Consider the following 18,982-nt stretch of genomic DNA (forward strand, 5'->3'; position numbering starts at 1 on the left):
CTGTGTTGAGTTTGTAGCTAGTGGTCTGGTATGGCCAGAGCTTATGGGGACAATAAGATGCCCAAATTGCAGACTAAATGGTGTATGTTTTAGAACCTTTGGCATATTGCATGGTCACCTGAATTCTTGGTACTCGTTGGTAGAAAATTATTGTTAAAAAGAAGTTGTTCAGAGAACGTCACAGTTATACATGGCTGGTGGGGCTGTAAATTGGTACAGCTCTGGAGAGCAATCTGGCAGTATTTCTCAAAGTTAAGTTACCCAGATCCTTCAACCCAGAAATTCCAGTTCCTGGGTTAATTGTTAATACTTGTATATATGTAAAATGGCATATATATGGATATTCTCTTAATGTGATTTATAATAGCAAAAGATTGGAAGCATTTCCACATTTTATTAATAGAGATTAAACTATGATACGTATGTAAAATGGAACATTAAACAGCCTTGAAAATGATGTGTTCTATATCTACAGATAAGGAACAGATCACAAAAATATATTAAATGACCAAACCAAGGGGTATATTTTTATGCACACATTTTTAGTATATATAAAATACCTATGAAAAGATAGACAAGAGTCTGTTCATACTCTTTGCCTGTGGAAAGGATAACTGGGTACCCTAGGTGGCAGGGATGGAAGAGAGAATTTTTTCTCACTGCACACACTCTTGTAACTTTTGAATTTAGTACCATGGACCTACATTAACAGTTTAAAATTATTTATATTATTTTTTTTATAAAGTAGCAGTGTTTGAACAGCTGTTATTTTGTTTCTGTTCCATCCCATGGCTCCTCAACATGGGTCAGGTGGAGCAGCCCATTCAGTAAGCACGAAACACGCTCTCATCATGGATGAAGTGGATGGCATGGCGGGCACGGAAGACAGGGGAGGAATTCAGGTAATGAGAGCATTGCATTTTTGCAGTTTTATTGTTGATTTTTTTTTTTATACAAAGAACTAATTATCATGTTGTGACATTTATAGTAATTAAGGCATGTTGCTGAGTAGGTTTTTAAAACCAAAAATACATACATTGTGTGGTGTTTGGGTTTTTTAAGTAATTATTTGGTTGTTGCAAATTTGCATTTCAGGAATTAATTGGCCTGATAAAACATACAAAAATTCCCATTATTTGTATGTGCAACGATAGAAATCATCCCAAGATTCGCTCTTTGGTTCATTATTGTTTTGACCTTCGTTTTCAAAGACCTCGGGTTGAACAGATAAAGGTATGATGTTTGGAATTCTTTTTTCCATCGCACTATCCTATTTATTTAGGGGTCAATTTTAAAAGTATTTTTAAATATCTGGCAAGTTAAAAACATTATTGAAGATTCTCCTTGGTTATTTTTAGGGTGCGATGATGTCTATTGCATTTAAAGAGGGTTTAAAGATTCCTCCTCCAGCTATGAATGAAATAATTTTGGGAGCCAATCAAGATATCAGACAGGTAAATTAAATATATATTATGTTACAGTTGATGATGCTTTTAAGTTAACGCCATCAGACTTTTGGGTTGGGGGACCAGAGGTATTTTCCCATCTTGTCAGTGTCTTGCCTTTGATCTTTTCAGGTTTTACACAATCTGAGTATGTGGTGTGCACGAAGTAAGGCGCTAACCTATGACCAGGCCAAGGCTGATTCTCATAGAGCCAAAAAGGATATCAAACTGGTAAAATAAATTTCCACTTCTTAGTTAACTCTGGTTCTATAGTTCCTTGACACACCTGTAGAACCTATGGATATTTATAATAGATAGAGACCGCTGTTAAAAGTGTCTGTAATTCAAATGAATTTTTCCTCAAAAACTATTAATGTGTATTGTAAATTTTGAGAAGTTTTAAATTATACATGCTTCAGGAATTATAAAATGGCTTTTTCAGGGTCCTTTATGTATGGATTTAATTTATGTTTTTAATGGTTTTAGAAATGCTCAGAATAATCTGTTTTAAATGGTTTATGATTTATTAACCTCTCTGAAACTAGAAGTCTTATCAATTATCTCTGTGTTCTATTTCATCTAGTCACTAGTCAGGATCTATTACGGTTAGAACAATGATTAAGTAGTCGTTTTTCCTTCTCATTTTTTTTAAATTAATACATTTTTTAAGGGCAATTATAGATTCACAACAACATCCACTATCAGCATCCCCCACAGAGTGGTAGATCTGTCGCACTCGATGAACCTCCATTGATACATCATTATCACCCAAAGTCTGTAGTTTACATTTTAGGCTCACTCTCAGTGGTGCACATTTTATGTGTTTTGACAAATGTACAATGATGTGTATCTACCATTGTAACATATAGAAGAGTTTCACAGCTCTAAAAATCCTCTGTGTTCTTCCTATTCATCCCTCCTTTCCCCCATCCTTTGGCAGTCACTAATCTTTTTACTATCTCCAAAGTTTCACCTTTTTGACATGTTATATAGTTGGAATCATACAGTATGTAGCCTTTTCAGATTGGCTCCTTTCACTTAATAATATGCATTTACAGTTTCTCCATGGCTTGATAGCTCATTTAGTGCTGAATAATATTCCTTTACCTGGATGCACTATAGTTTATCCGTGCTCCTACTGAAGGTCAGCTTGGTTGCTTCCAAGTTTTGGCAGTTATGAATAAAGCTGCTGTAAACATCCATGTGCAGGTTTTTTGTGTGATATAAGTTTTTAATTCATTCGAGTAAATATCAAGGAGCACTACTACTAGATAGCGGGGTAAGGGTACGTCAGTTTTGTAAGAAACTTTCTAACTGCCTTCCATACTTCCAAACTGACTGTACAGTTTTATGTTCCAACCAGCAATGAGAGTTCCTCTTGCTCCACATCTTTGCCAGCATTTGGTTTTGTCAGCGTCTGTTCCTTTGTTTTTAGGGCCCATTTGATGTAGCCCGGAAAGTGTTTGCAACTGGAGAGGAGACTGCTCACATGTCACTTGTGGACAAATCAGATCTCTTTTTTCATGATTATTCAATAGCGCCCCTCTTTGTCCAGGAGAACTACTTACATGTGAAGCCTGTAGCTGCAGGGTGAGTGTTCAGAGCTAGTGAGGGGTGGACTTAGTTCCCTACCAGCATTGGGAAGGCCAAATAATCGAGAGGGACGGGTGTGCACTGTGGACAGTGGTATAATGCAGACTGGTTTTTATTCTGCAGGGGTGACATGAAAAAGCACTTGATGCTTTTAAGCAGAGCGGCAGATAGCATATGCGACGGTGACCTAGTGGACCGTCAGATCCGGAGTAGGCAAAACTGGAGTCTTCTGCCGACACAGGTAAGCATAGGGCTCTCCTTAAAGTGCAGACTCTGCTTCAGTTCAAGAGAACAATGTAGTTTTAGCTCCTGTAGTTATTTGAAATATCAAATAAATAATATGGCTCTTATGGCAAAAATATAATCCGTTATAGATTAAAACACTCTATGGTCACTATTGTTTGTTTCTTAATCTAGTCTTGGTTTTTAGTGGTTCAAAATGTTTTTATGTAAAGGGCCATATGGAAATAGAGATGTTTGATTTTTGGTTATAACTAAGATGTAAGTCAGTCAAAAGTTATGTTTGTTCTGTTTTGCCTATTTTTTTTTTTTTGGCCGTTCTTGGTGCTCCTAGATGATTAACTAAGTAGCTTCTTCTTGAAGAAGTTCAGCCAGGGCAGGTCAGCAGCCACCTTCTGATACATGAATTGAGATTTTCTTCTTCCTTGCTAAAAAGGGAGCTTAAATATTGGGTACTTTATTTAGGTCGATATCTTTTATTTAAAATAGAGTTTTGCAGACATTCATAATTAAGAGTATTATTTGTTCTATTTGAGTTTTGCATATTTATACTGTATAATTGGCCTGAGTAATATGCAAGGGACTTCCAAAGGCCTACTCTCTTAATTCTACCCATATATTGTTTGAAAACAAAAAAGAAGGACTCATTCTGGATATAAAGGATTCTTTCTCTTACGTTTTAAAAGTGTTCATTTTTTTAACCTAATAATTGTACCTTTGAGAATTTATCTTAAGTCAGATTAAACACAGAAAAAAAACTTAATGCACAAAAATGTTCCAGTGGCAAAAAATTGGACAAAATCTCTATGTCCAAAATCTCTATGTCAATAGGAAAATGATTGATTATAGTAAGTCCTTTTGACCGGAATATTATGCTAACTTTAAATTATCTGTAAAGATTATCTAATATGAAAAAATGCTTATGAGAGAGTATAAAGCAAGATACAAAATTTATATTTAATTCCAGCCTTTAAAAAAGTGAAAACCCTGAATATAGAAGCTATCCTAGGATACATTTTTCACTTTCTTCTGTGTCAGTTTAGTTAATTCTGTAATTATTAGACCTTCCATGCTTTGATCCACCTATGCTATCAATAGCTTATGTTAAAGACAATCACATTCCTTTAAACAGTCTTTTCTGTAACATTGGCGTCTATGAGATAACTGGTACATTGAGATCATTCGGTTGAGGCTGATGAGTTGGCAAGATGATCTCTGTGTGGGCCATACATGTTTTGGACCAAGGTGTTTACCGTAATCACTTGTTTTCTCTGGGACAAGTTTCCCATACCAAAGATCAGAGACAGCAGGAAAGGGCCCAGATGCCCTGGAGTTAGGTTAGGTACGTGGGACGGTGTTGCTTCATTTTCCAGAGACTCCTTGGAGTTAAGTTAGGTACGTGGGACAGTGTTGCTTCATTTTCCAGAGACTGTTAGGTACGTGGGACAGTGTTGCTTCATTTTCCAGAGACTGGCTGAGGATTTTTATACTTAGCTGCTAGGGAATCAACTTTGTACTGAATTTAAATCGTGAGCTACAATTTGTTTTTTTTTCAGGCCATTTATGCCAGTGTTCTTCCAGGAGAGTTAATGAGGGGTTACATGACTCAGTTTCCCAGCTTCCCGAGCTGGTTGGGTAAGCACTCATCTACAGGCAAACACGATCGGATTATTCAGGACCTGGCATTGCATATGAGTCTCAGGTAAGTGGTATTACTCCAGTTCTGGCATTTTCTCAGTATAGTTTATTTAGCCTTTCTCCAGTATAGCATGAGTCAAAAGATTTATATTTTAGTTTTTATTTTATTGCTAACTAGATAAATGATCCTGAATAAGTTCTTTTTATTTTGCGAGCCTGAGTTTTATTATCCATAATCATTATAACACTTGTTTTATCACTTAAAAAGTTACTTTGGAGAGTAAAGCCAAATGTTAGAGTGTCATAGCTTTAAGGTAAATTTTAAAACTATAAAAAACTAAGGTAGGGCTGGCTATTATTGTTACTGTGACTATTCATATTACTAGTAGGCATATTTAATACCTCAGCTTCGGAATAATTTAATCAGAAAAGGGAGCTATTTAAATAAATAAACTAGTTTTACCTATCCTAGTAGTAAACTGACCCAGTTGTTTGAGATAGGGGTATAGGTTAGTTTATAATAGGAGGTGGACGCTCAGATGATTGAAAAACAATATGCTTGGAGAAATTTAAGGAAATTCAAAGATTCTTGTTATTTGGTACAATTTCATTAAAAGCTTACAAACTCAGAAATGTGTGCATCCACACAAATATTGAGTCAACTTTAGGAATTTATTTTTACCCATGAAGAGCTACTTAAGCAATCTTATTTCCCCTTCTGGTCCCTGGAGGGAATATTAATATTTGGTCCACTCTTAACTTTTGCTTAAAGCTGAACTGAGTTCTTTTCTTCTGTTCCTATAAATTCTACTTCTTACTATGTTTCCTCTTCCTAGCTTATGGCATGAGTTTTTTATCATCACCCTCGTATTAGTTTTCTGTTGCCGCTGTAACAAATTACAAAAATTTAATGGCTTAAAACAACACAAATTTATTCCCATCTTGAGATGGGAAGATTATCTTGGATTAGCTGGGTGGGCTTAATGTAATTATAAGGGGCTTTATTAAAAAAAAAAAAAAAAAAGAGGCAGCAGTGTCAGAGATTTGAAGATGCTACACTGCCAGCTTTGAAGATAGTAAAAGGCACCAGGAGCTAAGGGATGTAGGCAGCCTTTGGAAGCTGGAAAAGGCTGCTTTTCCCCACTGTTTTCTTTGTACTGGTCAAGCTGATGACCTGTCTCTCAGCTCTTTTCCTGCCCTCTGCCCACTGCTTTTTAGAGCATGTGCATCACTCTGCCCCAGGGCTCTCCCTCTTTGATGTTCCTGCTATACTCCTATAGATTTGAGCACTGAACTTCCATGTTTTATGGCTGTCCTTTTGTATGTCTGCCCCCTTCTCCCACTAGACAACATTTCTGGTGGTAGGAACTGAGGCTTACTCATCGAGCACATAAACTCGCTCAGTAAATGTTTCTTAATGAATCATATACAGGACACTGTCATTATCAAGGACATCTATAGTGAGGTTCACAATTTTTAAAGTAAACTAAGATGTTCCTACTTTTAAACCCTAATTGTCACCGAATTTTTATAGTCCTTAGTTTATTTTTTAAAGTGGAAGTACGATTTTTATTAGTTAACCGTTTTTTGGTCATAACATGCCTTTGAGAATCTGAAAACTTTGATCTTTATTCCTCCCCAAATGCACTAATGCAGAAAACAATTTTAGGGGAATTATAAGATTTCTGAGGTTAAATCTTAACCTTTATTTAGGTAAATTAGATGATACCTTTAGACTCTTCTAGATTTAATGTTCTGTGATTCTACTAGAAGGTAAAGCTAAGTGACAAATTAGAAGAGGATAATTTTGGAAAAGGTTTCATGATTGTCAGGCACTGTGGCTTATGGGCTCATACTTGTCTTCAGGTGCTAGTATTCTTGACTATGGGAGACAGAATCTAGAGGAAATGGATGAATTTAAAATAGGAGTGATTTTCGAACTCTTTGTCTAGGTAATAAAACAATTATGGGGCAAAGTTCTAGATTTCTGATCAGGAGAACATTGTGGGTTATGATTCAGACATTCAGCTAGCTGATGGCAGGAACGGGACCCACAGGTAACTTAAAGGGACTTTCCATTTCTAATTTTAATGTGGGTTCTAAAACCAACAGCTTTTGAGTCTTGTTTGAAGTACATGTACACGGAATTGCATGGTTTGAAGATGGAAGCACCTGAGTTGGAAAGATTTAAGGTGGTAGCATTGCAAATATTGTCTCGTTTGGCAATTTTGTCTTTAAGTGACAGCGTTTAAGGAGAAAGAAAAGTCATTTCACGAGAACATGCTAGTTCTCAGCAGATCAAAGACTGTTCTCCTAGGTTTGCCCCTGGCCAGTGTGGACCATCTTGTGATTCTTCAGGAACATTCTCTGCAGTTTTCTTAGATTTGGGGAAAACCCTGCTCTAGAACTAAAAATTTCAGAGTAACAGTATTAGGAAATATGAGGGAAGCATTCATATTTGTATGTCATAATCAGAGACCAAAAGACGGTATAGACCCTCGTGTAGAAAGTAGCCGTGGCACCTGAAGTAGGAAATCTCACTGCATTTTACAGATGCTTTTACTGTTTGTAACTTGACGTGAGTAATCTTTGGCTGTTAAGAATTATGAGCACAGAAACACTATTGTTGCTGGGCCTTAGGAGGAGGATGGATGCAGAACCTACATTTGTGTTTTTCATTCTCTGATCTGGGTAAGTAGAAGATTCTCTTGGAGCACGTTGGTGTGTGTCCATTATCCTGGTCGGGCAACGCTAGGCTTTCCATTCACCAGACTGTGAAATAGTAGGCATTCCACTGAGCATTATTAAAACTGATTGTGCTCCATCTGATTCACTCAGTGTTACTCACACTATGATTTGAGTTGGCGGTAGTTTGCCATTGACTTCAGGTATATCTCTTGTTTTGGTTTAAGAACTTACTCCAGCAAAAGGACTATCAATATGGATTATCTGTCACATATAAGGGATGTACTTGTACAGCCCTTGATCTCACAAGGGGTAGAAGGAGTACAGGATGTTGTTGCTCTTATGGACGCATATTATTTGATGAAAGAAGACTTTGAGAATATCATGGAAATTAGCAGCTGGAGAGGCAAACTTAACCCCTTCTCCAAGCAGGATCCCAAAGTGAAAGCAGGCTTTACAAGAGCTTACAACAGGGAAGTCCACCTTATTCCATACTCACTTCAGGCAGTAAAGATGTCCAGACTGGATTCATAGGCCCAGCACTGGATTCTGAATACAACGAAGAGTTAAATAAAGCTGACTCTCAATCTGACGAGAAAGGAAGATTGGAAATTGATGCTATGATAAAGAAAAAGACTCAGCCCTTGATCTCACAAGGGGTAGAAGGAGTACAGGATGTTGTTGCTCTTATGGACGCATATTATTTGATGAAAGAAGACTTTGAGAATATCATGGAAATTAGCAGCTGGGGAGGCAAACCTAGCCCCTTCTCCAAGCTGGATCCCAAGGTAAGTTGTGTGATGCACTGGTTCTCCATCACTTTGTAATTACCAGGTTTGTACCAGGAGTCCCTCAGAGGTGTTTGACATGCTTTAAAAGGTTTAATTGTTTTTTCTTCAGTGCTTCTTTATGGCCTATACTTTCCAAATATACTATTTGAGTACAATATTAAGAAAAGACTTCTGGATTTGACTTTGCAATTTGTATGTTTATCTTTATGTTGAGTGGAAAAGTAAGACATGAAGTCTGAGGACAAAAATTTAAATGTATTTCTTATAAGTAAAGGTGGGTGGATGAGACTGGGGAAGTTAAAGTGAGGTGTGGACGTAATGCATTAGAAAAAGAAGTGTTTACTGGCTGAGGATTTTTATACTTAGACTGCCTAATCTGTGAATTTAGCATTTATTCCAGTTGGACAATCTATTATGTAATAACGTATCCCCTACTTTCTTTATATAATGAGTATGAACGAAGTGACATAAATGAATATGTAGTATCTAATACCTCACTCTTGAGCTTGTTTATTTGATGCTGTTTTAGAAGACATTCTCTGTGGCTTGCCTTCTATAGAATTTTGACCTGTGGTTATGGGTAAATTCTCTCACGAGACATCCATAGTTGGAATTCATGGATTAATTCTGCAACTAGAAGCTCGATGTTAAGGGTTTTCAAGTTTCTTAGTATGTCGAAGTAACCACTATTATTATTGTAAAGGCAATTTATGTATTTTGTGGGTAATTAAAGGCCAACTTTAACTTGTACCTTATTGTGAGCCTTTTTGATTTATTGATTCACTAACTGCTTATTCATTTGTAGAACTGCAGAGAGCACTCAATAAGTAAAAATGCCAAAGTTTCCAAACACTGATTATTTATTTAGTCATGGGCTCTGTTAGAATATCATAAAAAATATGGAACTTCACAGAAAAATGCATATATATATATATATACACTTAACACGTATATGCATAAATATTTTGTGAACAATTTCAAGGGGCTTCCCAGATCTCTCAAAAAGCCTTTAGACCTACAGAGTTCAGAGGGTTCTTTTAGCTTTTTAAAAAACTCCCTCTGTTTCTTTCCTTTAGGTGAAAGCTGCCTTTACAAGAGCTTACAATAAGGAAATCCACCTTACTCCGTATTCACTTCAGGCAGTAAAGACATCAAGACACAGCACAGGCCCAGCACTGGATTCTGAGTATAACGAAGAGTTAAATGAAGATGACTCTCAGTCTGATGAGAAAGATCAAGACACTACGGAAACTGATGCTATGATCAAGGTAGTATCTTAAGCTACAGCAAGAAGCTATGATACTCCCTCAAAATAGTTTATCTTTTCTTGTGTATAACTTGCCTTCAGAAATTACTCAGGCCCTGTTTAGCAAATAGCTGAGTAAGCTGTGAAAATACTTTTAAGTTTTTTTGTTCATCACAGTTGAAGTTGAGAAGGTATGGATTTTATTTTTATAAACAATCAGCTTCTTATAATAGTGGAAGAGCCAAATAGCAAGAAAATAGGCCATCATATTGATGGCATGTACTGTTAGAAAAAGTACAATTTTTATTTGGTCATTGGTGTGTGTTTTACCCATAGATACACATTTTCACAGCATAATCATTTTCAGTGAAACCATTTCTCCCTTCTGTTATTTGTGTTTTGCTATAGCCATTGAACTGCCTATAGAAGTTTCTCAGAGCAAAACATCCTTGGCTCTTGATATTAAAATCATTGATGGCATCAGCTCACCATTTGCCATTGGCTGAGGCCTGGCAATGTAGTCTGTATCACCCTCTATCGTGAGTGTGTCATTCTTGCCCCTTATTTCTGTTTTGTATATGTAGGGGTAGGAATAGTGGCCTTCACCAGTATAGCTTTTTCTAGTCTTGTGTAGACATAGATTGCCTCCTTCCCTCTTTCTTCTCAAACTGCATGTGTTTAGACTCTCTAATCTGCAACTGAAAGGAAATTCATCATGAAAACATTACTCTATTTGTAAATTATTCCTTGTTTATTTTGTCTTTCCCAAATATATGTATGTTCTAAATCCAAGAAACTGCATACATAGGAGGAATATATCTCGGTTCTAGATTCTAAATAGCTTTTCTGCTTTTACTGCTATCTTTTAAAGGCTACAGCTAGCCCAGTTATTTCTTGAAAGTAAGCTCATTGAGGGTAGCAGTAGTTCAGGATCTAGATGCTTGCAACCTTTCTTCTTAAGTTATAGGTAAATAATTGATTTATTGCAGAAATGAATTTACTTCATTTACTTATAAACACAGCTATTAACTGTTTTGTGCATTTTTCCCTCCCCAACAGAAAAAGACAAAATCTTCAAAGTCTTCAAAATCAGAGAAAGATAAGGAATCCAGAAAAGGAAAAGGAAAAAGTTCAAAGAAATGAAACCATTTTTCACTACTGTCAGTCTCTTTTTACTCACCCTGCTGACCAGTCTAGCTGGTCTAGAGAATGTTTTTCCCCAAAGGAACCATATTTTAGGATAATGGGGCGACCGAGTGGTCCCATTATAAATGGTGGTACAGCTAGAAGGATGTAACCAGTAGGCTGATGTACACCTCTTATAGAGGTCGACAGGACTGCTTGGGTCCTCCACTGTCCTATGTCAATCTAATTAGATTGTGCTTCAGAATGACTGTATAACCAGAACTAAAAACTACGTATGGGCTTTGGAATCAGATTTTCTTTGAACAATAATATACCTGGAACAGTGGTACTAAGGCAACTTTTGTAAGCTTTACAGTTTATCCTAATGGCCTTTATCGGACCAATGCTGATTTTTTTAAGGTAGTTACTATTGGTGAAATTTTGTAAATAAATCATAATACAAAACAGTCATCACCTAGAACTGGATATTCTTTATACATTGTCAAATATCTTGCACAATTTAATTAGGAATAAAAATGTTCCACATGATACATGTACAAAATCTTAAGGTCGTCATCTTTTACAGCAGAGTATTATGTTGGTATGTAACTTTCCTTTTTAATATGCGAATACTGGATGAAAAACCGTGAAATATAACTTTGGCTCTTGAAGAGTAAGAACTCTTAATTTCCATCTTCATTACAGCTGTGAAGGCTGTGAGTGCGGTGAATAGAATTTCGGGATGAGGTCTCTTTGTTATTACCAGAGGGTATGTGAAAAGGTACAAACCATTCTTATCCTTCCAGAGCCTCAAGCCTCTGCTAGGTCAGAATCTTAGTCTCACTCTAGCTTGGGACAAAATGAACACTTTTATTTACTTTGTCCCTGGGAGATCCAGTTCTGTCCTGCGACAGATTCTACAAACCCTACTGGAACTTTAGATTGTAACCGTACTTGTTGAGTGACCCTGAGGCTTTGAAACTAGCCTGGAATTTAGGTGTCTAGCTATTTTTTAATTTTGTTAGTAAATGCTCAGAGGTATGTGCTAAAAGGAATATAAAAGCAGGGTACTATTCCCTGCTTTTAAGGAACTGAGAATCTTGTTTGGGAGGTGAGACAAAGTTTTTAGGACGTTTAAAGTGTATTTACCATGTGAAAAATGTCTTTCATTTAGATTAACTTTATTGCCTTCAGCCCTTGCCTAGTGAGCCATGCCTCTCTTTGTTAAAGTTCGCGCTTGAAACTGCTGCTTCAGTGAAGATTTTCTTGATTGACGACTGCCTCACCTCACCAGTGGGGTGAGCATGAGTTTCTTATGCATTTTCTTCCATTTCGATTGCTTTTGGATATGCAAGTCATGCCTGCCTACTTGCTCTGTACTCCCCAGGAAAGGGACTATAATATCCTTGCAGCCAGAACAATTAGTGGCCTGTACTTGTTCATTATGATTTTAATTATAAATGCTCTACATACATAATTGGCATAATTTGTGTATAAGATAAATTTCTTTTATAATTAGAGATTGTAAATATGCTCTTTAAAATGAGGACAACATGGGTCTGTTTGATTTCTCTTTGAAGCCCTCATGACCATGAGGTGTGTGGCTGAGGTTAATACTGACTAGGAGTTGGTGGTTCCATAGCAGTTTGGATGTGAGTCTAAAGGGTCTGTATTAGGACTGAATCTTTATTGGAGTGACCAATAGATCCTTATTGGAGCCACACATTATCTTTGCAGCATAAAACTGCATACTTGCTTTTTTTGAGACCCACTGAATTTTGGCCATTGTAATTATAACAAATTACTATATCCTGCATCTTGTTAAATTCCAGCAGTTCATTAACAAAGTATCTTCCTAAATAAGTTCTAGTACAATTAGGCGCATGAGCAAATGTCTAAGGCCTATAACTCCCCAAATATAATGTACTTACCCTTGCAGATCCCAAGTACCTGCAGCTCTTATTCCTAAATCCTTATATCATCCTTATAGTGATTACAAAAGAACAGGGGGACTATGGGTAGGTTTAATGCTAATGGTTTGTATTATATCACCTGTTCTGTAGCTAGCCTTTGGGAGGAAAGAACAGATCATAAACCTGGAGGTATCATGCATGTGGATACTTAGACGCTGTGAAACATGATTGGCACTTTAAGAGTCTAACCTAGGCTTGTAGGTACCTCTGCAGTGCTCAGGATGCTGCTGCTGGCCATACTATAAAATTGTGTCATCTGATACATTCAAAGTTAGGCCACATTACTCATTTCTCAGCTGCTCAGACTTTGGTGACATTGGCCTTGTATGGCAAGGAAGCATGTACTGGTGTGGGAAAAGTATGTTGTGTGTGAGATGTGTGTGATATGGGGAATACTGTATGTCTTCAAGGAAAGTCAAATGATTTAATTTTGTGACAGGAATTCCATAGTATGCAGTGTAATGACTCAGGACTATATAAGGACTATAAGTTCGTAGTTTCATTCTTTCAGATATATGATTTTAGTGATTTTTGATGTTTTTATTCTAGGGCTGATTCTGCTGAAGAGCCTTGATTTGTGTAAGCTCCTCATTTCAGACTTTTAACACTGTTAACATCTGTGTTGCCCAGACACACACTGTGCTTCAAAGCTACCTTCCTGTGTCCAAATCCAGAAAAAACATTACAAATATCTAGTTAATTTTATTTTAAAGGAGATATTTCAAAATATAAAAGTTATCAAAAAAGATGAATATTTACAATTATGTTATAGGTTACTATTAACAGTGCACAGCATATAATATGTAAGACTTTGAAGAGGAAATATACAAAGTGTAATGAACAGCACTGGTATATGTTACCATTTTGTCACTTATACAGAAGTTGAAAGTTGGCAACCTGGAAAGGTCACCTTTGCTTTTTCTTCTGTATCCAAGAAGAACCATCTCTAAATCCACAGGGATAGAAACCCAGCTTCCTGTGGAAAATGCTGTCTTCTCAGGAACATTATCTAGAAGGGACGAAAAAAAAAAAAAAAAACCCACATGGCTTTAGAAGGGTTTCAAGTAACAACCGGCATTCAGTAATAAAGCCAAGCATACAAAGAATTTTTTGCTCATTTCTGGATTGTAGAGCAGGATCACTAGAAATCTTCAGTTTGTAAGCGGCGTGGAGTTTCAGTCTTGGCCTTGCAACTGACTAAAACTGTGAGCAAGCTGTCGAACCTCTACTATAAAGTGAGGAGGATAACAGCCACCTTATTGGGAAGAATGAGGAAATGCAAAGTAGAGAAACAACTTTCTGGAAACTAAATGACTGTTAAAGGTTTCTTGTCTAAAAGGATTCTGAACAATAGCTTCAACCAATAGTCATTGTATAAGAAGATACTTATAGCGACTTTTGCAAAAGGTTGTGCATAATCAACTCACTGAGGCATATCTGCAATAGCTATGATACCATGGTCTAAGGCTCTACTTTAATGCAGGAACAGATTCCAGAGTCTAAGTAGGATTATTAAAAACAAACGAAGTTCTACTTTTGGAAGTGGCAGAGTTGCAAATTAATCCTCCCACAAGTAATATCCTCTCCGTTTATAACCATCCAGAGTGACTAAAAGCAGGTAGAAATTAGATGTCAATTCTTGAAAGAAAAGAATTCCACTGGGTAAGATCTTTATATAGCTTTTCACCTGAGGGCAAGTCCATGAGGCATGGAATGGTTAGGACTTGGAGTGAAGTCACAGTCTCACTAGCTTGACGAGAACAGAGTCTGAGGCTGCCAGAACTACTGAAATGTGAGGAATGTCCTGGAAAAGGGATCGCCCCCAAATCTGCATCTAAGCTCCATTCATTCCTTGAACTTCACTGGCTTGGAAGAGACTCTTTTATGCTGGACTTGAAACAGCACAGCTCTGTGTTTTAGGGAACACCGCGTTATCAGGAAACCGAGGGCTGCCCGTAGGAACTCAGGGCTTCATTTCTCTGCCCATAAAGACTAGAATTCTGCCAACAAACAAGCTGAGGACAACCTCAGATGAGACTGCAGCTCCAACCAACTGCAGCCTTGTGAGACCCTGAACAGAAGACTCAGCCAAACCAGGCTTACACTACTGACCCACAGAAACAGTGAAGATAGATTCTGGTTCAGGACGGCAACATAGGAGGCACCTGAATTACCTTCTCCCACAGCGAATCTATAGCTACATATAGAACAATTCCCTCTAGAGAATCTAGCCAAGCGACACCTACACATCAGGTGAATGAGAAAAAAAACCTACATTGAAAGGGGTAGGAGAGGCTGACATAGCTGTGACCTGAGCTTTCATTCAGCCTGCATTTAGGGGCTTAGATTGTCCCATTTGGGACACTGACAGGGCTTGGTATACCTCCAGCTACTGAGCCACAAGAACAAAGAAGACTATTATTAAGACAATCACAAAGGTTTGGGAGACAACCAAGAGCTAGGGCAGGATTGAAAAGGTTCATTCCTTACAGGTGACCATGTCAAGACTGGGAGAGGTGACTTTTATCTAATGCTTACATGCCAACACAGAATCAAGGAAAATGAAGAAAAAAGGAATATGTTTCAGATGAAATAACAAGATAAAACCTCATAAAACTAGCTTAATGAAATGGAAGGAAGTGATTTACCTGATAAAGAATTCAAATTAATTGTCAAAGATGCGCACGAGGTCAGGAGAACAATGCATGAACAAAGTGAGAATTTCAATAAAGCAACAGAAAATATAAGTAAACAAATCACAGAGTTTAAGAATACAATAGCAGACTAGATGATACAGAAGATTAGCAAACTCGAAGAGAGGGAAGTGGAATTCATCTAATCATAGCAAGAAAAGAAATGAAAGATTACAATATCAAGCAGACCAATATTTGCATTATACAGTTACCAAAGGAGGAGAGAGAGAGAAAGGGGCAGAAAACTTACTTTAAGAATTAATGGCTGAAAGCTTCCCTGACCTAGAGAAGGAAAAAGACATCAAGATCCAGGAAGCCAGAGAGTTCCAAATAAGATGAACTGAAAGAAACCTACACTGAGACACATTATTTATTAAATTGCCAAAAGTCAACGACAAGGAGAGAATGTTACAAGCAGCAAAAGAAAACTTGTTAAATACAAGAGATTCCACACAAGCACATATGACTTATCAGCAGATTTTTCAGCGGAAACTTTGCAAGCCAGAAAAGTTGCACAATATGTTAAAGTACTGAAAGAATAAAAACCTGCCAACCAAGAATACTCTGCCTGACAGAGCTGTCTTTCAAAATTGAAAGGGAAAGACTCTTCCAGACACAGAAGGACTAAAGGAGTTCATCACTACTAGACTAACTTTACAAGAAATGTTAAGAGCTGAAACAAAAGAGTACTAATTAATAACAAAAAGGTGAAAGTGTAAATCTCAATGGTAAAGGTAAATATATAAATTCAGAATAACCTAATGTAATGGTTGTGGGTTAATCACATAAATCTAGTATGTACGTTAAAAGACAAAAATAGTAAAAATAACTACAATAATTTGTGACAACCCAAAAAGTATATATAGGAGGAGAGAGTTAAAATATGACTTTAGAATGCACTTGAACTTAAGTTCTTATTAACTTAAAAGAGACTTATGTTTCATGTAAGCCTCATGGTATCCACAAAGTAAAAACCAATATAGTACATAACACAAAAAATAAAGGAATCTAAGGATACCCTTACCTCAGAAAATCATCAGATCACGAAGAAAGAGAGCAAGAGAAGAAAGGAACAGTGGAATTATAAAACAGCCAGAAAACAACAAAATATCAGTAAGTCTATACCTACTGATAAATGGACTAAATTTTATGATCAAAAGACAGTGTCTGAATGGATAAAAAAACAATATCCAACTATATGCTGCCTGTAAGATAATCGCTGAGTTTTAAGGACACACAAAGACTGAAAGTGAAGGATACCATGGGAAAAGATATTCCATGGTAATAGAAATTAAGAGAAAGCAGGAGTCGCTCTACTTATATCAGAAAAAAAAAAGACTAAAAGACCATAATAAGAGACAAAGCGGGTCATTATATAATGATAAACGGGTCAATCCACAAGAGGAATCCCAACATAGAAACACCTAAAAAAGGAGAAATAGCAATACAATACCCAGTACCCCACTTTCAGCAATGGATAGATCATCCAGACAGAAAAATAAGGAAATACTGGACATAAATGACACATTAGACCAGATAGACATAACATTTAGAGAACAGTCCATTTAAAAGTTGCAGAATACGCATTCTTTTCCAGCATTCGTGAAACATCTTCCAGGATAGATTATAGGTTAGGCCACAAAACCAGTTTTACTAAGTTTAAGAAGACTGAAATCTTATCAAGCATCTTTCCTGACCACAATGGTATGAAACTAAAAATCATAAGAAAACTGAAAAATATGACTTAACAGCATGCCACTGAACAAACCAATGAGTCAAAGAAAAAATCCAAAGAGAAATACCTTGAGACAAATGTAAATGGAAATGCAGCATACCAAAACTTATGGTATACACGAAAAATCATAGTGATAAATGCCTATGTTACGAAACAAGATCTCAAATGACGTAACTTTATACCTCAAAGAACTAGAAAAAGATGAAAAAGCTAAGCTCAAAGGTACTATAAGGAAGGAAATAAAGATCAGAAATAACTGAAAGAGACTAAAAAAGATCAATGAAGCTAAGAGCTGCTTTTTCCTAAGCGAAATAGACAAACCTTTAGAAAAAAAGGACTCAAAATCAGAAGTGAAAGAAGAGACATTACAACTGATACAACAGAAATACAAAGGATCATAAAAAACTACTATGAACAATTATATGCCAACATATGGGACAACCTAAAAGGGATGGATTAATTTCTAGAAACATACAAGTAACTGAGACTGAATCATGAAAAAAAAAATCTGAATAGACAAATTACCAGCAAGGAGATTGAACTGTTAACCAAAAACCTCCCTACAACGGTCCAGGACCAGGTGGCTTCACTGGTGAAGTCTACCAAACATTTAGTGACAAAATATAGTCTAGTTGGAATCCATGATGCTGCTTGGTCAAATCTTTGTCACTATGGAGACTGTACGACCTGCATATTAGCATTAAAAAAAAGAAAATCAAAGGTTTTGTTCTGACAAGTGACACGATGCACAAAAAGGCAATGAGTATAAACTGAGAAGCTGTGTTGACTCTGTGGACTCTTGTGTCCCGAGACAGTGGTGGATGGTCTGTCACTTACCTGCACATTCCACTCACTGCTCCACTTCTGTTCGCAGGTACTGGGTGCAGTCTGACATTTTTTTCAGTTGAGCAGAGTTTAATCTTTCTGAACACATAGGACATGTGCTTTCATTGTTTAACATGCTGTTTGGGAAGGAAAGGCAGAATAGATTAAATATACAGTATTTTCCTTTGGGTTATTCTAATGTGAAAAACTATTCCTATATACACCTCTTAGGACATGTTTATCATGCAGTTGAAGAATTAAGAAGAATTCAGTCTTATGCAAGGCCCCCTCTAAGGATAATGTTTTCAAAGGTCATAGAAGGTTTTTCGAAGACGACAGTCTGAATCTTTAGAGATCTTTAGGAACATGAACAAATGTGGTTTCAGAATAGAGTGGCTGAGTGAAAGGCCTATTTCTGGATAAATCTTGTGTGACCTAGTGAAACGATGCACACTTACATCTTAAATTCCGAGTATAGAGCAGGGAAGTCGCAATGTGGACACACTGTCCAGTCATCCTTCAACATATGTCGACCCTAGAAACAGTACATTTTAAGAGTAAAATTCTTTATTATTAAAACTCCTGTTATTATTCAATTACAATAATTGGATTACAGTTAAAAGCCAGCCCTCTAAGTTATGAAATTATCGATAGTTCACATAGGTAGGTAATTGACTAGAAAAAGATGGCTTCAAAAGGACTAAAGCCAGATTTTATTTGTAAGATTTACGTATAAGAGAACAGTCTTCAATTCTGTGAAATCAGTTATCTAAATTGTAAAGTAAAGCAAATCTAACCAAGTTATATAGCCAGTAAGTGGCAGGAAAAGGATTTAAGCCTGGGACCATGTGATCTCCAAGTGTGTGCTACAGTGCCCTGGAGTAACTTCTAGATATTCACTTAGACTATCGTATGCTTTGAATATAACTTTCAACTTTGTTGACAATAAAATTGTATGCTAAAAATTGCAGGAAATTTTAGGGATTAAGATTT

General features: G+C 36.7%; 2 protein-coding genes across 5 annotated transcripts in view; one reads left to right on the plus strand and one right to left on the minus strand.

Moving 5' to 3' along the window:
- The window catches only part of RFC1 (replication factor C subunit 1), a 58,108-nt gene extending 46,674 nt beyond the window's left edge, over window positions 1-11,434 (plus strand). For all 4 annotated transcript variants that reach the window (XM_025051777.1, XM_025051778.1, XM_015594907.2 and 1 more), the window contains 11 exons: window positions 811-902; window positions 1,096-1,233; window positions 1,359-1,454; window positions 1,578-1,676; window positions 2,881-3,035; window positions 3,162-3,279; window positions 4,835-4,980; window positions 7,829-7,913; window positions 8,261-8,389; window positions 9,469-9,660; window positions 10,698-11,434. In XM_025051777.1, the coding sequence (XP_024907545.1) occupies window positions 811-902; window positions 1,096-1,233; window positions 1,359-1,454; window positions 1,578-1,676; window positions 2,881-3,035; window positions 3,162-3,279; window positions 4,835-4,980; window positions 7,829-7,913; window positions 8,261-8,389; window positions 9,469-9,660; window positions 10,698-10,781 (1,334 nt within the window). In that variant the 3' untranslated portion in view covers window positions 10,782-11,434. The remainder of the gene's footprint in view (window positions 1-810; window positions 903-1,095; window positions 1,234-1,358; window positions 1,455-1,577; window positions 1,677-2,880; window positions 3,036-3,161; window positions 3,280-4,834; window positions 4,981-7,828; window positions 7,914-8,260; window positions 8,390-9,468; window positions 9,661-10,697) is intronic.
- Window positions 11,435-13,418: 1,984 nt separating this feature from the next.
- WDR19 (WD repeat domain 19) overlaps window positions 13,419-18,982 on the minus strand; it is a 69,584-nt gene continuing 64,020 nt past the window's right edge. The window contains exons 35-37 of the mRNA XM_006918925.3: window positions 18,448-18,524; window positions 18,002-18,126; window positions 13,419-13,745 (exon numbers count right to left, since the gene is read on the minus strand). Of these exons, the coding sequence (XP_006918987.1) occupies window positions 18,015-18,126; window positions 18,448-18,524 (189 nt within the window). The 3' untranslated portion in view covers window positions 13,419-13,745; window positions 18,002-18,014. The remainder of the gene's footprint in view (window positions 13,746-18,001; window positions 18,127-18,447; window positions 18,525-18,982) is intronic.

The sequence above is a fragment of the Pteropus alecto genome, unplaced genomic scaffold (assembly GCF_000325575.1).
Source record: "Pteropus alecto unplaced genomic scaffold, ASM32557v1 scaffold5, whole genome shotgun sequence".
NCBI classification, from domain to species: Eukaryota; Metazoa; Chordata; class Mammalia; order Chiroptera; family Pteropodidae; genus Pteropus; species Pteropus alecto.